The following is a 22,956-nucleotide window of genomic DNA, read 5'->3' as shown; positions in this document are numbered from 1 at the left end:
AGGTATATATTTTTGGTCAGTGTGGGAAACAAGATGTCCCCTTAATAGATCTTGATATGGCCTAGCAGGACTGTTCTTTTACTTTTAAAAATTAACTCTTTCCACAACGTAATACTTGTATGTGAGGAAGGGAGTTTTAGGCTGGGGAATGGGGATAAATACCATAAAGTCTGCCGGTTAATGTAACCTTTCAATGACTTTAAAGTTTGGGTTCATAGCAAATTCCCTTGTTTGATTTCCCACTTGGTTTGTGTTTAGGATTAGAGTCTGATTGATTGCATTGTAAAAACTGATGGTAATGATTGCTTTTATAAACTACGATCTGCTGTAAATTTGTATGAATATTAAATGATGTTGATTGGTGGCTACATTATGGGACTGAAGGAAGAAAAATATAGAAATATGCAGAGTAGTCTTACAGTGACACATGCCCTGAAGTGAATTTGCTACAGTGTTTGCCTATGCTGCTTGAGCTGATATATTCAAAGTGGCACTTTCATTTCCAAGTTAGGAGCAGGCTGACTTGAAAATTGTAAAGCATGTAATTGTAATGTAATATTAGAAATAAAAATGGGTGTGCCTTATGCACCAGCATGTTTAAACATGCTTGCATGTTCATTAAAAAAATATGCATTTAGTTGATGTTTGTATCTACCATCCTTCAACAGTCTGTGGAAGTCTCCCTGTTCTGTTTCCAGACTACTTTTTAAATCAGCAAATGATAGACTGTGTTAGTTTTGGCATGGCATGGTTTTTTTATATACATTTTATAATTATAAGCAAGAAGCAGTTGGTTTTATAATATACGCATGTTTTATAAAGTACGGTTCTTTATCATTTTTCAGCAAGCAGTAGACATGACCTTGTTAAAGTTTGACCTGTCAATTTAGAATTTCCATTTAAATGCTGAAGTACTTAGCTTGGTCTAAAATGTGACCAGTGGGACCAATTATCAAATACAGATCCTTTCCAGCAAGGTGCCTTCTATATGGGTTTAATCCCTGTCCATTCCAGGGTTATTTGATGTTATAGTTCAACACTTCTAGAGGATGTTAAGTTGGGGAAGATGTTTCTGACCAATCCTTAGATTGTACCAGAGGTGGGTTTCAACAGGTTCTAACCAGTTCTGGAGAACCAGTAGTGGAAATTTTGAGTAGTTCGGCCACCTCTGACTGGCCCCGCCCTCATCTATTCTCTGCCTCCCGAGTCCCAGCTGATAGGGAGGAAATGGGGATTTTGCAGTAACCTTCCCCTGGAGTGGGGTGGGAATGGAGATTTTACAGTAGCCTTTCCCTGCCATGCTCACCAAACCACACCCACCAAGCCATGCCATGCCCACCAAGCCACACCCACAGAATTGGTAGTAAAAAAAATTGAAACCCACCACTGGATTTTACATGCTCTTTTTTAAACATGGGTGGCAAAAGAGTGGCAGTACAGGCAGGGAAGGGCCATAGCTAGCAGCACCCAGAAGTACCATATGGTTTATAGATAGCAACATTAAAAAGTGTGACCATGCAAAACCTCTTCTTGCAGGAGCACTAGAAATCCCATAATCCTCATAGGCAACAGAACCAATAATGCACAGCTGGCTGTATTTTCCCAGGAGCACAGGACTAGTGCTCTCTGAAGTGAACATTAGTCCTGTTGTTAAGATATGGATTTACTGTTCTTCTCAAAGGAATACTAAATCCGAGCTTAAAAAACAAGTATTGTGCTCTTTCAAAAGAACACAGTTCTTTTGTGGGTTATGTGGGAAGAAAAATCAAGTCCGCTTCCAAGCTGGGAATAAAATGGAGGCTACTTAAGAAAGGTTTATTGATGAGCACAACCAACAACAGTATACAGTTCTGGGCAGTAGTAGGTTTCACTTATCTTCGCTACCGGTTTGCTATTGGGAGCATGTGTGTGTGCGTGCTCACTTTGCTAGTGTACGGCACTTCTGCGCATGCGCAGAGTGTCCATGATGACATCCGGCTGGGTGAACGGAGCCTCCTGCCACCGCCGCTACCGGTTTGCCCGAACCGGAGAGAACCTCTAGCAACCCACCACTGGTTCTGGGACAGCTGACAAAATGGGGTTGGGATAGCTGGGCTTTTATACATTTGGAGGGGGTTTGTGTTTGAGATGTTCCAGGAAGTTGCGCAATGTAGTGAGGTTTGTGTCTTTTGCTATTCTTATCTTATTATGTCCTAAAGGTCCTGTCCTGTACTTGGGGGAATGTAAATTCTTAATCCCACCAACTCTGGGGGGGAGCTGGGCTAAAGGCCTTTTGTTTATGAATAAGATGGCCTGGATTTCTTAATAGGCACAACATATCCATCTCTAAAGACTTGAGGCGTCTGCTTGAGGCTATGGGGCTGTTTTCTCCCTTTTAAAAGATTTTTCTCCATTTCTCCTTTGGGAAAATATAATATTCTGCCCCTTTTAATATTCCCCAAAGTATTTCATTCTCTGGAGGGGAGAGGGGGGCTTCCCACAATTACATCATGTAAGACCTGACAAGAACTTTGGACAGATTCCTTTATGGAAGTTAATTTTTGGTTTCTCATAGAAAATCTGGTAACTCATCCATTTAAGAAATATCAATTCCATATTTGTACCAAATTCCTGAGATATATGGATACTGAGAACCATAACTCAGTTAGCAATATGTAATATAAATAAAATGAGGTTTCTTCACATATGGATAGATGAGAATCATTAAATCTAATCTTTGGGGGAAGGTGAATGTACAATACTCAAAATGAATATTATTCCCAATTTAATTTGAGTATTATTCCCAGTTTAATTTATATTCTGAGAGGAATTCCTCTCAGAATATAAATTAATAAATTGTTTGTTTAGAAATTGTTTTATGGGGCTCTTCAATTCCAAGAATATCTTTACAGAAAATGCAATTGTTAGTTAATGAGGGAGTATTCAGTTTTCTGAATATCAAGTGTGATATTTGCAGGCTGCCTGCAAAATGGTCAGCACCTGGGTCGCTGGTGCCCTGCTGGTGTCCTGTCACTTTAAGAACTCCCCTAGCCAGTCCAGCAACTGGTGGCTGTAAAAGCTGAGCAGACTGGCAACTGGTTGGTGGTGGTTGTGTTGGAGTGAGAGAGAAGGTCGTTTGTGTTTTGGGGGAGAACTAAACCGACCTGAAGCAGTCCAAGGCAAATAAAAGAGTTACTGTTTTCCAGAAGTAGGACTCACAAAGAGAAATAGTGGAGGAATAGTGGAGTTGTAGCAGAACTGGGAAGAGTGATATAGTAAACAGGGTGTATTAGCCTTTGAGTCAGTGGTGAAATCCAATTTTTTTTACTACCGGTTCTGTGGGTGTGGCTTGGTGGGCGTGGTGTGGCTTAGTGGGTGTGGCTTGGTGGACATGGCAGGTGAAGGATACTGCAAAATCTCCATTCCCACCCCACTCCTGGGGGAAGGATACTGCAAAATCTCCATTCCCACCCCACTCTGGGGCCAGCCAAAGGTGGTATTTGTCGGTTCTCCAAACTACTCAAAATTTCCGCTACCGGTTCTCCAGAACCTGCTAGATTTCACCCCTGCTTTGAGTCCTTGTGGATATTGCCTAGAGGCCAGGGAGTTTGTTTTGGTTCTCTGGAATTTTGGAGCTCACTGACCTGGGTATATATAAAAGAACCTGTGACATGGAGCTATATTATCAAACTTATATATTGCCAAGTATTGAATATGGAAAGCCAATGAACGGTGTTAATTTTCCGATTTGTAACTTTGTAGTATACATATATGGCACCTTTGATTAGATGGACTAATAAAACTATAGTATGTCTGAAAACAATTATATTGGTTAGAAAGCTATATAATGTCTAATAAAAACAAATTTGATCTGCATTCCCATGCTAAAGTGACTTTATAGGGAAATCCAACATTTTTAAAAAATGAGAAAATAATATGGATAAATTGAATGAAAGCCGGGACATTGACTTTGGACAAATTAATAGATGATGAATATGAATGTTTAAAAAACTATTTCTTTTTATAGATATTTGTTATTAATAAATAATTTAATATGCAAAATGAGAAAAGAGTAGAATAAAGAATTAGATATTCCTATTTTATCTAGACAGTGGGAAAGTACTCTTCTATAACAAGAGTGTCAATTGACCTTAATTTACATGTTATACAAGAAAAAATACTATATAGATTTAGGAAATTTCCCTGTATAGGAAAGGATTGCACCGGTACTTATCGTTAATTGGTTATAGGAGGTGTGATGAGTTCCAAAACTGAAGAGTACCAAATAATTTTTTCCCATAAGGAATAATGTAGTGAGTTACAAAGCACCAGACAATGACCAGTTCTAGCTTAGGCTCTGAGCAGGGGTGAAATGCTACCTGTTCAGCTGAACCGGTAGTGATGGCGGTGGGTGGTTCAGAGAACCGGTAGTGATGGTAGCGGGAGGCTCTGCCCACCTGCCCAGTTGTTGTTACTTCCTGGTTTTAACCAGGAAGTAATCTGTTTTTTACCCTCTGCGCATGCCTTGTAACTTTGTAAGCTATGAAGGCAAACTCATAAGGATATCTCATATCAGCTTGTGGGGCATGCTTGTACTGTCATAGTTGGAAAGGTATAAGGAGAAGGCCTTAAGCTTTCCTATCAATGAGCTATGAATGAGATGGAAACAACGTTGTGTAAAGAAGGGAAGAAATTGTTGTTTTCAAGAAAGAGTGATGGAATAGCTAAGTGCAAGTGGGAATCCACTCTCAGTGAATGTGGCATAATTAGCAGACACTTCTTTGTTGTGAAACTACAGGTAAATTAAGAAGGTTAGGATTAGATGACTCATTCTTATTTTATCCTCCAGACAGAAGGAGAAGACAAGGTAGATATCAATGAAAAACTTCTCTAAGTGCTTCTCTAAGACACAGACTTTAGTTTTCTGGTAAGATAAAGTTGGGATCACTCATCCCATTATGCCATCATACTTTGCTTGGTTTTGGCTTAGCACAGTGTATGAATCCTACTACTGTGAGTTACAAACTATTGTCTATGACTTAGCATTTTGTCCGAACCAGCTCATTGTTCCACTCTTTATGGATTAAATAAGCAATGATTTAGCATAGTTATGAATCAGTCTGGCTCGCTCTTCTTAAGATTTCACTTGAGACTATATGTTTGGAATGGTTAGGATGTCAGACTTCAATGCTATCTCAAAATAAATGAATTTCCAAACTGCCAATCTTTAAGGAAATCTTTTCTTTAATTGAGCACAGCAACCGGATCATGACTCGATGCGGACAAGACTGACCTTTTGCCCCCCAATCCCTCCCTTTCTGATCCCCAAATCTCTGCTTCTCATTGGCTATCTTCCAAGTCATTCTCCAGACTTCTTGTCTCGTCATTTCCCAGGAATGTCTCCCCCCTCCTCATTTCCACGACAACCCGGCTTCAAAGGGATTTAGCAGGCAAAAGTTCAGAGCTTATCTCTCTCCTCTCTATGCCAGCGCTGAGGCGCTGACATAGGAATTGTGTGCCTTCAGTTGTGCTTAACTGCCTTTAAAAACAAAAAGCAGGAATTACAAAATGGCATAACATCTCTTTCTAAAGTAAATCATGCTTTGCTGCATCCTTGACAGAACCAAGCCAAATATTGAATACCCAAACAATTGCTCCTTGGTATGTATTTATTTACCATATTAGTCTTAAATAAGGGATACTTCTAACATGGAGCTGAAATGGAAAATCTCGAGTTTAAAATGAACAGTTCCTGAGCACTTCCACACAAGGGCTTTGTACTGGTCCAAAACCACTCCAGATCTGCATCATTCGTATGATGCTGGCTGGTTTGGCAATTTGGCTCTGCTGCAATTGATTAAAAACTGATTGGGTCTGTCTGGCTCATCAGAAAGACCAGGCCAAGAATGAACTCCACAGGAAAGCTATGGCTATCTTTATTGAGATTGGTATAATAACAGACTCTTGCAAGTCTGATTGTGCTGTGCTACCTCCTTTCCTAATTTATTACACCCATGTGAATTAGGCGTCTATCTGAGCTGCTTTCACCTATTTTTTTATTATTTTTTTGAAATTAAGCCTTGTTTTTCTCATCACCTTGGTAACATAAGGGGGCGTGCATAAGCGCACCAGCGTGCCTACCGTCCCTGTCATACTGTCCCCATTTATATGTACTAATTTTATGTGTTTATGGCTATGTTTTGCTTATTTATATCCACTTATTTGTGCCATTTTTTTCATGTGTCCATGTCTATGTCTATACTGATACTTGTTTCCTTGTACTTGTTGACAAAATAATTAAATAAATAAAATAAATAAATAACAGACCTAGCCTAGTCAAGGTCATCTTCCTTATGCTCTGCAGGACCAAAGCTTATTGTCTGGAGGCCAGGACTGTTTTATTTTGATGACAATATTGTGATTCTTTGGAGGAGTGATGTGGTGGCCTAGAGGTGGAGCTCTTGCCTCACAATCAGGAGGCTGTGAGTTTGATCCTAGGTAGGGGCAGATATTTCTCTCTCTGAGTATATCTGCTGAACAAAACTCCACATTGGTGACAGGAAGGGCATCCGGTCATTAAAACACTCTGCTAGCTCCATTCAGCTGCCCAGACTCTACCCCGCAAGGGATTATGGGGTTGCTAAATGAAGATGATTATGGTTGTGATTGTTTGGAATTTGCAGGTAGTCTGACTTTCTCCACAGGTGAAACACTTAACTCGTCTCCAAGTCCTGGATTTCTTATCGCTCCAATTACCTTAGAGGGTCTTATTTGTGTCACTTCTTTTCCAGTGCAGCACACATGTGTGAAACAGACAGTATCCTACCATTTGCTCATCATAACTCCCAGAAGAAATGTACATGTTATAAGGATTGGATTATTTTTATTTTTCTTCCTTAGCAGATCGTATTGTTTTGCTCACACACATACAAGATTGGAAGAGCTATTGATCATGCTGATCTCTCCATGTTCTCTGTGTTTTGAGGTTAAGCAGAAGTTAGGCCAATAGCAGAACAGCTTCCTGTGGAATAATTGAAAGTGGAAACAGTAATGATAGAACGATGCTGGTAGGAATAAGGTCACATGATTTTAATGTTCCTCCATTTTAAAAAAAAGTTTTACAACAAAAGAGGTTCTTCCCAATTTCAACTTTCTTTATCCTTTATTCAAGCAGAATAAAACATCGACTTTATTTTGGCATCCACTTATAGAAAATTCAATTATGAGAATGGGTGGATTGTCCCTGAAGACAATCAGTGAACTGAACTAAACTTCCTGGCTTTTCTAAAGGGCTCTGTGTGTAGGGCAGGCAAAACCTGTTAGAGAATTTGCTGCATGCAGTCCTGGGACTGATGGACTACTTTGGATTATTGTAACTTTCTAGGCACAAGCTAGTCTGCACTTGACCTATGAAAATTAATATATTGTTATTTAGTATGCTGCTCCTTCCTGCCCTGTCATCTGTTTCATCCTTCACTTTCATTTTATTGACCTTTCCTTGCCCAGCAGATTCCTGTTTTGTACAAGTACCTTTCCATAACCATTTGATAACTCATGGAGTTATTATGCATTTTACATATGCTTACTGCCTTTCATCTTGAAAGCTTTTAACAAACCAGCTGCTGTCAGTGAATCAGTAGTTACAGAAATGATGGATTTCTTTACAATTGAAATGCTTTGAGCATTGTCTATATACATTTATTGACTCCATTTTAAGCATCTTCTGTTTCATCCTTCACTTTTATCATTTTATTGACCTTCCCTTGCCCAGCAGATTCCTGTTTTGTGCAAGTGCATTTCCATAACTACTTGATAACTCATGGAATTATTATGCATTTTACAAATGTCTTTCATCTTGAAAGCTTTTAACAAACCAGCTGCTGTCAGTGTTACAGAAAGTGACTATAAAAAATAATGGATTTCTTTACAATTGAAATCCTTTGAGCATTGTCTATATACATTTATTAACTCCATTTTAAACTCATGGCAAATGAGTGAGTTTTATAACTTTATATAAAGATTGGATATGATGCTTTACTGGGTACCTAATCAATCTTTTTTTACATAAACTCCAATATCTCTTTGTGGCAAGACTTTTAGGGCCTTAGTCCAAATCACAGTCAAAATGTAATCTAGATCTGTTCAGCACCTAATGAAACCTTTTACAAAATTCAAATTTCTGCGTTTTTTTTTCTCAGCTAATGAAATATATTTGACATTTTACACTCCAAAATTCTACCATGGATGTCCATGTTTGGAAAATAATCTAAAGTTCTTTTCAGTGCTCCCTATAATGTAATGGTAGCTGCATCTTAAAATAGCTTTAAAAAGAAATAAATAGAAGATTGCCCCATTAGCAGGGGTGAAATGCTACCGGTTCACACCAGTTCAGGCAAACCGGTAGTAATAAAAGCTACCGGTTCGGAAAAACCGGTATTTCCAACTATCAGCAGGAAATCCTGTTTTCTAGTGAATCTAAATCATGCAGCACAGCTGTTTCCCCCCTCACTGTTCTACTTACCTTCAAACGGCTCCTTTTTCTGCATGAAAGGTGCGTTTAGCACGCACTGTGCATGCGGGGGCAACATGTGTTTGGCATGCACTGTGTATGCGTGGGCAGCATGCGTTTGGCATGGACTGTGTATGCATGCGCACAGTATGTGCCTGGCACGCACCACGCATGCGCAGGCAGCAAACCGTTGACAAACCCACGGAGGATTTCACCACTGCCCATTAGCCATACTTGCTAACTAGAAGTTCAAGTTATACTCAGAAATCAGTACCTCTGAATACCAAAAAATGATATCAAATAATGAGGTAGGCTTTTACATTTGTATCCTATTTATAGCAGTTTGACAGGCATCCTCTCACCACTGTTGGCAATGGGCTTTGGGACATAAATATACTGTATGTAGCCCTTCTGGTGTTAACTTATTATGTTCTCAAGAATGAATATCTCCCTGTGAGTTTAAACCTACTCAGGAGTGAGGTAGAAACAATATTATTTATTATGATTTTATCCAGGTCTGATATCCTAAAAATAATCACCAAACAAGGTGTTGGCCATTAGCACTGAATACTACTTTTATTTTCCATGTAGCACCCATGAGGAAGTGTGAACAGATTCAGGGCCTTGAGAAAGTTTAGCTTTTTCTTTCTCTGCCAAAGTTTCAACAACAACAGAATGCCTCTTGAAATATGTTATTTGTATTTCAAGGGAAGGTCACGCTGGTGCCAGTGAGGGATTTCTTTGAACTTTATAATCTTTTTGTGTTGTAGCACCTGCTGTTTGGAACAATCTTTCCCCAAATCCCAAAATTCATTTGTTAGACTTTAGGAAAGCTTTAAAAACATGGTTTCTCCCTTCCCCTGTATTGGGTCAGGATCCTAGATGACATCATCTTTGCTATTGTTGGTTTTAAGGTTAAATTTGGCTTCTACTTGTGAATTGGATTAAAACTTCTAAAACTGTAGGATTAGAATACTCGCCAGTCAAGCCAAAGGGAATTACATTGTATTGAAATCTACAGCTTCTTGGCAGTTTTTAGGATCCTGCACCTGGGTCTGCAGATTAAGATTCAAGCCAGGCTTCATAATCTTTTACCAGCTGTTCAGCTTGTACCAGAACAAAATAGGCATGTTTGGTCACTGCAGAACTGCTCGTTCTTCTGACACAACGTTTCAAAACCTTTAATGAAATCATGGTTAACAGCCCAGTAAACGGTGCCTTTCCTATATAACATAGAAGATCACCCTTCATAAAAATTACCTAATATGGGTTTATAGTGAGAACCAAAAAGGAACGAATTCTTTATAGATAAACAGAAATAACTTTTTCTTTTAAAAAAAAACCAAACTTTTTCTAGGTTCTACCATATCTCATGACCTAAAATGGACACCCAACATAAAAAACGTCATCAAAAAAGCACAACAAAGAATGTTCTTTCTGTGCCAACTCAGAAAGCTCAAACTGCACAAAGAGCTGCTGATATAGGTCTACAGAGGAATTATTGAGTCTGTCATCTGAACCTCCATAACTGTCTGGTTTGGTTCTGCAACCCACCAAGACAGACACAGACTTCAATGGATAATTAGAACTGCAGAAAAAACAATTACTACCAACCTGCCTTCCATTGAAGCCCTGTATACTGCACGAGTCAAAAAGAGGGCTGTGAAAATATTTACAGATCCCTCGCATCCTGGACATAAACTGTTTCAACTCCTACCCTCAAAACAACGCTATAGAGCACTGCACACCAGAACAACTAGACACAAGAAGAGTTTTTTCCCAAACGCCATCACTCTGCTAAGCAAATAATTCCCTCAACACTTTCAAACTAGTTACTAAGTCTGCATTACTATTAATCTTCTCGTTCCTATCACCCATATCCTCCCACTTATGACTGTATGACTGTAACCTTGTTGCTGGTATCCTTAAGATTTATATTGACTGTTTCCCTATGACTATCATTAAGTGTTGTACCTTATGATTCTTGATGAATGTATCTTTTCTTTTATGTACTCTGAGAGTGTATGCACCAAGACAAATTCCTTGTGTGTCCAATCACACTTGGCCAATAAAGAATTCTATTCTGTTCTATTCTATTCTATTCTATTCTATTCTATTCTATTCTATTCTATTCTATTCTATTCTATTCTATTCTATTCTATTCTATTCTAACTTTTTCTGAAAAGGATTAAAAGAGAGCAATGCACATATACCCATTATCACAATATTCCTTTCCAGGGTAAGATACATTATGGAAGGCTTATGAAAGGAACAGTAAGCTGAAGAAATGAAATTTGGTAAGGGAAAAATGGAAATCTGGCCACATTTAGTTTATATCAACATCTTTCGCTACTCCTCTCAATATTTTTCTGTCCTTGTAAACTCCTCCTGCTTCCACCTTCATTCATTTCTCAACGATCTCTTGAAGAACAAAAATTTGTTCTGCAACCAGCTATCCTTGCTAAAGCCACACTGGGTTTTCTATAAATTATTCATTCTTACCTTCTTTGCAATCAGAATTCTACCAGACACCTTCGCAGGCACGCTTGAAAAATTAATCCCTCTCTGCTTTTTGCATTCCTTCTGGCTAAGGATACCACAGCAGCCTTCTTCCAATTGTCGGGCACAAGTACAGTCTTCACCCACACAATTAAGCAAAGAGTGCAGCCACTCCATAAAAATCCCATAAGCAGGTTTTCATGTTTTTCCAGTTACATCATCCGCACCTGTAGTTTTACCATTTTTCATTAACCTGACAGCGCTTACAGCTTTCTTTTCATCCATTGTTTCTTGGACACTAGGCTGCCATCGTCCCTTCAGGGTCAATTTGTTATTTTTAAGCCATTCATTCCTTATTACCTGTTTCCAGACCAGCTTTTTACTATTGTTAAACCTGTTCTGTATTTTCTCTGCTTGTTTCAATCTTATCCAGTCCTTGCTCTTTGAACATATTTTTGCAAATGTTTTCTGTATTTATATGCACCATACCAGGTATTTCCTCATTTTTATAACTGTCACTCCTATAGCTGCATGCTTTTCTCATGAACAGACTCTTTCATTTCTTCATTCCTCCAAATATACTTTTCATATTTCCCATTGGTGTAATTGCAAACCCTCCTGTGATTCCTGTAATTTAATATTTTTCATTCTCTTACAAACATTCTCCTTTTTCCACTTCTTATACCCACTTTCTATCTATTTTATGGATAGATAAAAGATCTTTTATAAAAGATTTTTTTTTCATAAAGAAATCTTATTTTATAGTAAGATTTTTTTTTTAAATCCAGACTTGGGGTTTTGATTTGTTAAATTAAATCTCATTTCAGTTTCAGTATGCACATGTAGACAGTATTTTGGAATGGAATTTTTACACCTTTTCTCTGTTTGATATTTGGAGTTCTGAAATTAAGTCTTATTCATATTTATTTTATTTATTTATTTTATTCAATTTGTATCCCGCCCTTCTCCTAGTGGACTCAGAGCGGTGTACAGCCAGAACTAAAACACATACCAATACAAAATTAAATTGTTTAAAAGTTTGAAATGTGCAGGATTTATGAAATGAATGAAAGGCCAGAGATATATGGTGGTTGGTTCAGAGACACCTATAGAATATGATGGCTGTTATGTTGCAATGCGAACTCTTTACTTGCAACATCAAAACACACATACAAAATGGGTGGAGCTTACATCACAACATTGTAAAGCTTATTTCATCAGATGTGGTGGAATGCAGTGAGGAATCATAGGAAGGAGGAGGCTCTTTCCAGAGAGTAAAGAAAAACATTGGAGCTTGGAGTCTGTGGTGTGCAGGAAAAGGCTATTCACAGGGTGCATCTAATATGCAGATAGTTGCTTTAGGCTGGCAAGATTTCTATCTATAGGAGAACCATAAAGAACTATTCAGAAGTAATTTCATGTATCATTCTTGATTCTTGGACCTTTCACATATACCCCCACTTGTCCTCCTCCCCCCATAGACCCTTCTGAGTTGATCTTAATTATAACCATGAAGTTGTTTGGACAGGACCCAGTGTTTTTCTGGGATTTCTCAAAATAAAGAGGAAACATGGCTCATTATTATTATTATTATTATTATTATTATTATTATTATTATTATTACAGTTATTATAAATGTAAAGATAAAGGTTTCCCTTGTCCAGTTGTGTCCAACTCTAGGGGGCGGGGTGGTGCTCATCCCTGTTTCTTAGCAGAGGGAGCCAGCATTGTCTAAGACATTCCCATGATCATGTGGCCAGCATGACTATATGCTGAGGCACACAGAACACTGTTACATTCCTACCAAAGTGGTACCTATTTATCTACTCTCATTTGCATGCTTTTGAACTGCTAGGTTAGCAGGAACTGGGGCATGTAACAGCGACTCACCCTGTTGCATGGCATTCAGGTTTCAAACCTGGGCTGTCGACTTTCCAGCTGACAAGCTCAGCATCTTTAACCGCTGAGCCATCGCACCCCCTTACAGTTATTATATTATTATATTATTATATTATATTATATTATATTATATTATATTATATTATATTATATTATATTATATTATATTATATTATATTATTTATTTATTAAGCTTATATGCTTAAGAGTCCGGAAAGGACTCAGGGCGGCTCACAGCAATAAAAACAGATAAAATCAATATTAAGTGTTAAAAACCATTAAAACTCCCCTTAAAAACCCCTTCAGTCCAATCCAGCCTGGCGAAATAAACATGTCTTAAGGTCACGGTGGAAAGAGCGCAGGTCAGGGGCCACCCGGAGCTCCAGGTGGAGTTGATTCCATAAGGTAGGTGTGCCCACAGACAAAGTCCGTTCCCTAGGAGTCGCCAGACGACACCATGAGTTGAAAATCTCTTTCTAGAAGAATGTGCTCAATCTTTCATCGATTATTACTCTCCTTGACTTGAGTATCCTTGGACATATCAAGGGAGAAAATGTCCACTGTGGACTTCATAAAATGAAAAGAACAGAATTTACTTATGAATGCTAGCGGAATAAACCAGATTCTTTAAAGAATGGCTGGACTTCAAATATAATTTTCAATCCTCTTTAAGTTGCCACATAAATACTTCGTAAATGTAATGAGCAGCAGAAATAACCTTAAGGAACAAGAGGAAAGGTTGCAACCAACACAAGGATCAGATAAAAAAATCGGAGTCCAGGCCAGAAATGTAATTTGAGAAAATGTCTCAGACATGTTCCTCCCTAGTTCTCATGAAGAAAAAGGGGGAATGGAGGGAAGCACATTCAGACTTGCAAGATTCTGTTGCTATAAGCTTATACTAAAAGTAATATCAGCTTGCATATCTTTGGTTTCCAAGTTTGTTTACCTTGGAAGGCTGACAAAAAGAATGTCAAAAAGAACTTTAGTAGATAATCTGGTATAGACACTCCAGCTCACTGTTTTAATTGTTTTTCAGATTCCCAGAAAGGCCCATAGATCTTGCAAAAGTAATCAAGAATAGATGATTCTCTGAATTCTGTACCTTTCTTCAACTATCCATTGGTAGATAGATGACTCTTTTTTGAACTGAAACATGATAAATATTTCCCCTCCTCTCTGTCCTATGTGTATGTGTGCATATGGAAAAGTCTACAGGACAAATTGATTCTCACTTGTAAGAGGGATAGATTGTGACTTGCTGCATATTATTTCCTGACCATGGATAGAAGCACTTAGACCTAGATGAACCATTTCAAGTGCGCGCAAATGCCATTGTCACAAGAGATTTGCTCTTTGCCATACCACTGAGAGACAAAAATAGGGATGAGACAAATGGTGTTGTCATTGTCCTTCAACTATATCGCATTGTTGGAAAGTATCTTTAAGATTCCAAAATGTTGACCCTCTTGCTGTTTAATGAATTGTTCTTACAGGCTCGAAAAGCAAAGAGGCAAAATGACTTCTGGGGAAGTTGGGGAGAATGGAGTGAATGCAGTCGGAGTTGTGGTGGAGGCATCAGTCTTCGGCAAAGGCACTGCTACTCACGGAGGTAATAACTCTTCCTTTACAATTCAGTTTTCTACTCCTTAAGCTGTATCATTTACAAGAAAGGATAGAACAGATCTTGTATGGAAAATTAAGAAGAGTTTTATGAACATTAGGCAGATTTCTGTGGCCAAAAGTTGCCTATTTATTTGATGGGAGATGCTTTTGTCTTGTTGAGTTCCTAATGGTGCTTGCTTGGGTTATATTTAACCCAATATCTGGGTGACTGCAAGAAGTGACATGGGAATGAAATACATGAACTGGGGGATGTAAGCATCAACTTAATATTAAAAAATTAATATCTTGGTATTAATAAGGTCAGTAATGACCTTATTGGCATACTGGTTATGTTTTCTTGATCAATAACTTTTTGGATAAATCAATCAATCTGTAACTTGATTTAGCCTCTGCTCCAAGCCATTAGACATCTTTAGGTAAGCTGTCGTCTTTCTCCTCCCATCAGTAGTTTGAAAAGGAACAAGGTATTAACATCAATATTGGTTTTGTTGAAAGGATTACAATTACAATGCTCTGAACAATCAACATTACTCAAAGTTAATAGCAGCAAAATTTATAATGGGATGCAATCTTTTATTTTGATTCTGGCCACAAGAGGCAGAAATGGACTTGAGATAAACTATATTTCCACAGTTTTAGGTTGGAAAGTCCCTCTGAATTTTGCTCAAGATTGGCAATTTTGAGATCAGCAATATCCTGGAAGGATCAATGGTTTTGTGCAGATGTTACCTTTCTGTTAAAAGGAGAAAGGTAGAGATGGAGGAGGAAAACTGATTATTTGGGAAGATAGCACAAAAACATTTATTTTTTTCCTCAGCAATTTGGATTTGCTGGCTTCCCAAGTCAATGCCCATGTGAGGTTTGAAATAGCTTCCTGCTCACCATCAGGATGCTAGACTTTTTCATGTTTTCCTTCTCTGATTTATTTCACACCAAACTTTCCAAGAATGAGCATGATTGTCAACATTGCCTAAAAATTCTAATTTAAATAATTAAAATTTATTTTTAAATTGTTTATGCCTGTGATGGCGAACCCATGGCACACGTGCCACAGGTGGCACACAGCGCCCTCTCTGTGGGCACACGAGCCGTTGCCCCAGTTCAGCTCTGCCACGCATGTATGCATGCCTCCCACCGGCCAGCTGGTCATCAGGTCTCTGTCATGCATGCGCAGGGGTGGGGTGCATGCAGGGGCCCACGTGGGGACAGCGCATATGGGGAGGCAGGGCGCATGCGGGGGACCGTGTGCAGGGGCAGGGCACATGCACAGGGGCTGCGCACACATTGCATTTTGGGAATTCAGGCGCATGCTTTGGGCACTCAATCCGGAAAAAGTTAGCCATCACTGGTTTATACCATTGTAATTATACATTTTTAATTTGCCTTGCAGTCTCATTGTGGGAAATTAATTTGGAAATTGTTTATGGCTCTTCCAGGTATAAATATCTTTATCATCACCAGATCTAAACTCTGAAAGAGTCTCCTGATGGCTTACAAACTGAAATTCTGGGTTAGTGCTGCTTTGTTTGTAGACATAGGAGAGACATTGTAAGCATGGCATTTTGAAGACACTAACAAAAGCCTCGATGTTACATCTATGTAGTAATAAAAATGCCTGAGCCTCGCGTGCTAGGGCAGGCAGAGCTACACCCATTAGTTGCAATGTTCTGGAGGATATGTACTAGTCTTGTATAAACAAGGCCAGACATTAAAAGTGTTGAATGCTAACATAACAAATGCTTTTTAAAAATCAGTTTGTTCTAAGGTATTGCGAAATTACTAGATATGCCTTCTAGATGAAGGTCTCTGCCGTCAACTCTCTGTCCTTTTTTTTTTAACCTTTTAAATTTGCACACACAGAGAATTTAAAACCAAGTCCCTCAATAATAACATGTCTGAAGATCTCCTTGCTTTATTTTTGTAAACATTGCGAGAAAGATCTGGTTTGGGGGGGGGGGTGTTGCTTTTTTTTTTTTTAACCACGGAGTGTCCCTTTCTTTTCATTTATTTGAAATCAGGGAGACATATGTTTACTTACCTATAGAAAGAAAAAGACGTGTTTCAGAGCTTAAATTGCTTCCATTGCAATCATAGAATCATAGGATTGGAAGGGATCTTGGAGGTCTTCTAGTCCAACCCCCTGCCCAAGGCAGGAGTTCTTATTCCATCCAGGACAAATTGTTGTCCAATCTTTTGTTAAAAACCACTGTCAACGGAGCACCCACAACTTTGGGAGGAAAGCTGTTTCATTGACTAACTGTTCTCAGTGTCAGGAAGTTTCTCTTTAGTGTCAGGTCGGCTCTTTCTCTAACCAGCTTCCACCCATTGCTTCTTGTCCTGCCTTCAGGTGCTTTAAAGAACAAACCAACCCCCTCTTCCTGTGACAGTCCTTCAAGTATTTGAAGATGTCTATTGTGTCACCCGCTAAGCCCATGATGGCGAACCTATGGCACGTGTACCACAGGTGGCACACAGAGCCGTATCAGTGGGCATGTGAGCTCAGCTCAGCCAGCTGATTTTCGGGCCTTCCGGGCCTACCAGAAGTTGGCAAACGAGTCATTTCTGGTGTCCGGAGGGCTTCCGGGGGAGTGGAGAAGGCCGTTTTCACCCTCCCTAATATTCTAGAAAGGCTCTGGAGCCTGGGGAAAGCAAAAAACGGGCCTTCTGTTCCCACCAGAAGTCGGCAAATGGGCTATTTCTGGCCTCCAGAGGACCTCTGGGGGGGGAACCCCCAAGAAAGCCTCTGGAGCCTGGGGAGGGCAAAAAAACGGGCCTACCAGGCACACTGTGCCATCACGTGCCAAAAGCGGGGGGAGCCTGGGGGGGGTCACACACGCATATGTGGGGCACATTGAATTATGGGTGTAGGCACACACGTGTGCGACCCCACCGCACTCCCCGTTTTTGGCACGCGATGGCAAAAAGGTTAGCCATCACTGCCCTAAGCCTTCTCTTTGTTAGGCTAAACATAGCTAGTTCCCTTAGCCATTTATCATATGATTTAGCCTCTAAACCTCTTATTATATTTGTTCTTCTCTGCGCTCTTTCTAGGACCTCAGCATCTTTTTTGTATTGTGATCAGAACTGGACACAGTATTCCAAGTGTGGCCTTACTAGTGCAATGTAGACCAATACTATCTCTTCTCATGTTCTTGATGCTATCCCTCTGTTGATACAGCCTAGGATATTCATTGTCTCTTTTGTCAGCTACACATACTGCTGACTCCTACTTAAGCAGTAGTCCACCAGTACAACTAAAACTCTGTCACAGGTATTACTGTTGAGCCAGGTGTTGCCTATTCTATACCTGTGCATTTGGCTTTCCTCCCTAAGTGCAGAACCTTACTTTTCTCACCACTGAATTGCATCTTGTTGGATAGGGTCCAATGCTCAAGACTATCAAGATTCTTTTGACTCTTGAGTCTATCTTCCAAAATGTTGGCAATTCCATCCAGCTTGGTGTACCATCTTCAAATTTGATGAGTGCTTCTTTTAACCCCCCGCCCCGATATTATTATAAAAATGTACACAAATGATGAAATAGATATAAATATTAATCAAATAAGAAATTGAAATGAGAATAGAGATAAATAGAAAATCGGGGCTGCTCGAATATCATTCTAGATTGAACTGAAAAGGGAAACAACAAGAGAGAGGGGAAGGAGTAGTGAGAGAGGAAGGGAGAAGAGAGGAAAGAGAGGAGAGAGAGAGAGAAGAAAGGGAAAAGGAGAGGAAGAAAAGGGAGGGGAAAGAGGAGTAGGAGAGAAGGTTAGAAGGGGGGAAGAAGAGAGGAGCGGGGGAAGAGAAGGAGAGGAAGAACGAAGAAAGTAGGAGGAGATAGAGGAAGAAAGAGAAGGGGAGGAGAAGAAAGGTTATGGCAAAATAAAGAAGGGTAAATGGTAAAAGAGCAGCCCCGAATAAGTAAAAAGTTAAAAATGAAAGTTAAAAGATAAGATGAATGAAAAATGGTGGATAAATGACTGTACATGTAAATATGTTTATGAGAAATAAAAATAAAAAATTTGATGAGTGCCTCTTCAATCCCTTCATGTAGGTCTACATGAAGCTGCTATAGAACATTGGGTTCAAGACAGAATGTTGAAATACCCCACTGAATACTTCCTTGAATGTAGATGTAGTTCCATTGAGGACCACACTCTGAGTTTGGTTAGTCAGTCAACTGCAATTCCATCTGGTGGTGGTAATCAAAGTAATAAATTTGGTTTAATCAGGTCTGTGAAAGTGTGCTACACACACCACACACACATACATATAAGATATTGTTGTGAGAAGAGGCTCTTGCGTGAAATACTAAAGAGATTACGAGCATTTCCCTATTCTGATAATTGAACAGTAGATTCCTAAATACATTTAGAAAAACAATTTTAAAATTAACCTTAAAAATGAACTTTTTAGAAAATATAGAGGAATGCTGGGTCAATTTTTTCCCAGTCTTTCAGCAAGCAAAGATGTACCAGATGTTTGCCTAACTTTGACCTTCCAACTCAGAAAAATATTTTTTATGACTCAAAAGCTTATAATCATTGTTTAGTCCATGGAAGAGTATTATTTTTCTGATCCTCTTATTATTATTATTGGACCAATATTTGAGTGATGCCATTACATCCACCAATACTGTAGGCAATCTGTTAAGTGAAAAAATCAATTTTTCCATAGCACAAGTGATGCCTTCAGGAAAGTCCTTTGGATCCTGTCCAATAAGTAATCACTATGACCTTATTATAATAAAACATGGATCAGCCTTCCCCAGTTTGGGGAAAGGATTACAAATATGTCAGAACAGCAAATCCAGAATTCCCAGTTGTGTGGCCAAAGAAAGAAAGGCTCATGGTATCAAGAAAAGTCCATAGATTTGAGAGAGTATTTTCCAAAGGTGTGGCTCTAAATTCTCTTTTCTTGCCGTAAGTGTCACTGACTTCAGTAGGATTTGCACGTGCAGGAATCATACAAACCTGAATTCTTTCCAATGTGTTCACCTGCCTTTTCAGCCAAAATTGGCATCAGAGGAAATTACACCATCCCTTCCCTGAAGCGAACTGTGTACTTCCCACTGCAGTGAATTTACCTGATGGCAACATTTAGAAATTGTTCACTTTGCACAACATGCTTTTATGCAGCAGGATTCTATTGTGATCCATATCCTATTGGGCCTAGTGGTTTGTTCACTAATGAATTTTGTCAGGAAAAAAAATAGGAACTCTACCCCATTCTGCCACATATAGAGATTTACAGTCCTGATATCTTTTAAGCTTCTGTCATGAGTCAAGGTACTTGCAGATTGAAAACCTTACTTGGCAGCATCTTCTGCTTAAAGTTGAATAGGAGTGCAATTTCACAAGCCATTCCCAAATGGCTGGGCTGGAGATTAAATTGCTCAGATTTTATGGGTGGGAATGAATTATGCAGCATTTCTTTATGGTTAATATATTAGTGAGATCACTTTACCACTCTTTTGGGTTATTTAAATGTTACCCAAGGCTTCCAGAATAAAGTTCTTGTGTGACTAAAGTCACAATGTAAAAAGTTTGACAATTAAATCACACTTTATCTGTCAGTTTGGTGCACTGAGAAGGAGTTACTACTCTTCCCGAAAAACAGAAATAAGGGGTCCTTGATGCTCTCTAAGCTTGCTTGTTTTCTTGCAGAAGTTAAGTTACCCTAACTAGGTAACATCATCAGTGCTTGAAGGAGTGCTGTTTGCTGTCAGTTTATATTCTGGTGACTTGCCTGTCTGTGTGGGTTGGGGAGGTCTTAGAGGTTCTTCCGTTGGTCTGCTTAGTTTGATGGCTCTTTGGCAGTTTCTTGATTGGGCTGAAGAAGCTACTTGATCGTTGGTCTGAAGTTAACCTTAGAGTTATGCTGATCTGGGTGCTGATTACTGGTGAAGAAGTGCTGGAGTCTTTTTGTTCTCTTTCAGGCTGATTGATTGTCTCTGTTGCATAGTCTATAGATAAAGAGAAAGAAGCCTGAATGTTGTCCCAAAGACTGAAGAAGCTTCTTGGATGAGAAGCGAAACATCTTCAAAGAAAAACCAGAAGGTGCCTTTTGAAAAAGCACCTTTGGGACAACCATGACCTGGATGACTGAGAATCTCCATAGACATTAAGCCTGAATGTTGAACTAATTCATAAGATATACAGTATCTTGAGGGAGTTGACAGAACTGGTTCTACTTCAAAACTTGGATAGCATCAACTATCCAAGAGTTTCACAATTCTCCTGGTTCAATCCTGCATTACAAATTAACAAACAGTGCTCCAATTAGAATTGTCAGTTCAGAAAACATAGACAATTATTTTAATGAAGGGAGAATTTGAATTCAGTTTAATTTTTTAAGTGAATATTTGAGAAAAGAAAGAAGGATATGAATTCATCACTTCTTTCAACTGTAACTAACTCCTACCACTTGGAGAAATAGGGAGCAGAAGAAACTACAACACAGTCCTTTCAATAGTTCCAAGAAGGCTCCACACCCATTTGCATCACTCAGGTGACCCTGATGACACTGATAAATCTCCAGGTGACCTTAATGACTTGCTAAAAGAAAGCAAATGACCAAAGAGCTGAAGAAACTTCTTGGATGAGAAGCATAATGTCTTCAAAGAAAAACCAGAATGTCCAGTTGCCTCTTGAAAAAAGCACCTTTGGGACAATTATGACCTGGATGACTGAGAATCTCCATAGACATGGAGCAGAAGAAAGTTTCTTGGCAACTACTTCCTTGTTAGAAATATTAAAAATGATCTGGCAAAGTATGGTTTGGGCATCACTAATCATTTACAAGCTTTTGCTGATTGTTATTGTGTATTTCAGGACAGATGGTGGATCCAGTTGCATAGGACCAGCCCAAAGTTATCGCTCATGCAACATTCAGGTAATATATTGGTTTGTTTCTTAAGATTTATATAACTATCCATTTATCATAAGCATGTAATGGATGGGAATTGGAAATCTGAATAATTTCAGTCATTTTATGGAACTAGATGATTGAGCCAAAATCATCCAGACAGTTTAATAATGGAAAATAAATATCAACCCAACTATCTTTGATCCAAAAATGCATTCACTACTCCCTACTAGTTTTAGTGGCATGCTGAAGATATTCTGGGTTTTTTTTTTAATTATTTGTTTGTTAGTATACTGCTTGACACACAACAACAGCTCATAACAATCAAAGCAATTTATTTATCAAATTATCAAAGCTGCCCATTTCACTTAAACATGACTCTGGGTGGTGTGTATTAAAATAAACAGTTGAAAACAAATCCAGAACAACCATTAAAATAATATAAATAAGACAGTGAGAGAATATACCAACACCCACCCAGTGTATCCTTTTGCAGCTCCCCGTTTCTAAGGGATCCCCAAGCCTGCTGAAAAAAACAATGGTTTAAGAAATAGCCAATAGTATCAAGGCTAAATTACAATAAATCAACAAAAAGATAAGAGAAGGCAGCATATAAGCAGCAGATCCTCACTTGGAGGAAAATACAGAAACTAAACTCTGGAGTATTCTTTGAAATCAGTGGCTTTTTTGCTTCAACATGTCCTCTATTTTAGATTTTCCTCTTCTTTTCTATAGGACTGTCCTGAGGGCTCCAGAGATTTTCGAGCAGAACAGTGTGCCGAGTTTGATGGGACAGAATTTCAAGGGAAGAAGTACAAGTGGCTCCCTTACTATGGAGGTAGTTTATTGATTCCTATTGCCGACTCTTTGTAGAAGGTGACAGAAAATTTGGGGGGGGGAAAGGGGGAAAATATTTGCTGAGATTTCTTATCTGGGAACAGTTATTTAAATTATTATTTAACCTGTCCTTCAGTTTAATAAACAACAGATTTTAACAAATATCAGTAATTTAATGTTGTAGGAAGTTAGCATCCACCCCTTTCCTAGAAGAATGAAATATTTTAGGAAATATTAAAAAGGCAGAATATTATATTTCCCTGGATGAGAAATGGAGAAACATGTTTTAAAAGACAAGCAGCTTCCTGCCTCCCCCCCCCCACACACACACTCCTGTGTTAATGGGCCATAATCTGCAACACAATAGGACCCATCTAGGACAGAAACTCACCACATGGCACCTGGGAAGATAACATCAGCCCGCAAGGCTAGCTAAGACCCCCACACCCTGGGAATCTGACAACCAATCAGGATACTCTTATGGGGGCCCAGGAAGTTCAAAGCCAGAGCGAGCATAAAACCCGGGGACTTGCTGTATCTTGCCCCTTTCAGGAACTCAAGCCATGTGATCCTGTCCACCATTAAACCATCTTTCCAAGCAGTCTCCATGTTTACAGTGTCTTTTTCCCCACTTGGAGCTGAACCCAGAAGGATATTTCTTCCAACAATGTTTACAAATATCATTGTAAAATTGTAAAAAATTAATTTTTTAAAAAAATTGCTGTTAGAATAAAAGATAC

The 22,956-nt window shown here is 38.9% G+C and overlaps 1 protein-coding gene and 1 long non-coding RNA gene across 5 annotated transcripts in view; one reads left to right on the top strand and one right to left on the bottom strand.

Moving 5' to 3' along the window:
• Positions 1 to 22,956, top strand: part of PAPLN (papilin, proteoglycan like sulfated glycoprotein) — an 86,856-nt gene that overhangs the window by 12,624 nt on the left and 51,276 nt on the right. For all 4 annotated transcript variants that reach the window (XM_034417717.3, XM_034417718.3, XM_087882372.1 and 1 more), the window contains 3 exons: positions 14,383 to 14,498; positions 21,346 to 21,406; positions 22,115 to 22,217. In XM_034417717.3, the coding sequence (XP_034273608.2) occupies positions 14,383 to 14,498; positions 21,346 to 21,406; positions 22,115 to 22,217 (280 nt within the window). The remainder of the gene's footprint in view (positions 1 to 14,382; positions 14,499 to 21,345; positions 21,407 to 22,114; positions 22,218 to 22,956) is intronic.
• LOC148116439 (uncharacterized) lies at positions 6,846 to 11,130 on the bottom strand. The gene is made up of 2 exons (XR_015731318.1): positions 10,991 to 11,130; positions 6,846 to 7,000 (listed from the first exon to the last, which is right to left on the bottom strand). It is a non-coding gene; the product is annotated as an uncharacterized LOC148116439 (long non-coding RNA).

This window comes from Pantherophis guttatus, chromosome 1 (genome assembly GCF_059756535.1).
Source record: "Pantherophis guttatus breed Tessera chromosome 1, ASM5975653v1, whole genome shotgun sequence".
NCBI classification, from domain to species: Eukaryota; Metazoa; Chordata; class Lepidosauria; order Squamata; family Colubridae; genus Pantherophis; species Pantherophis guttatus.
The sequence above is the reverse complement of the archived record's forward strand: the minus strand, read 5'-3'. Positions and strand labels throughout refer to the sequence as shown.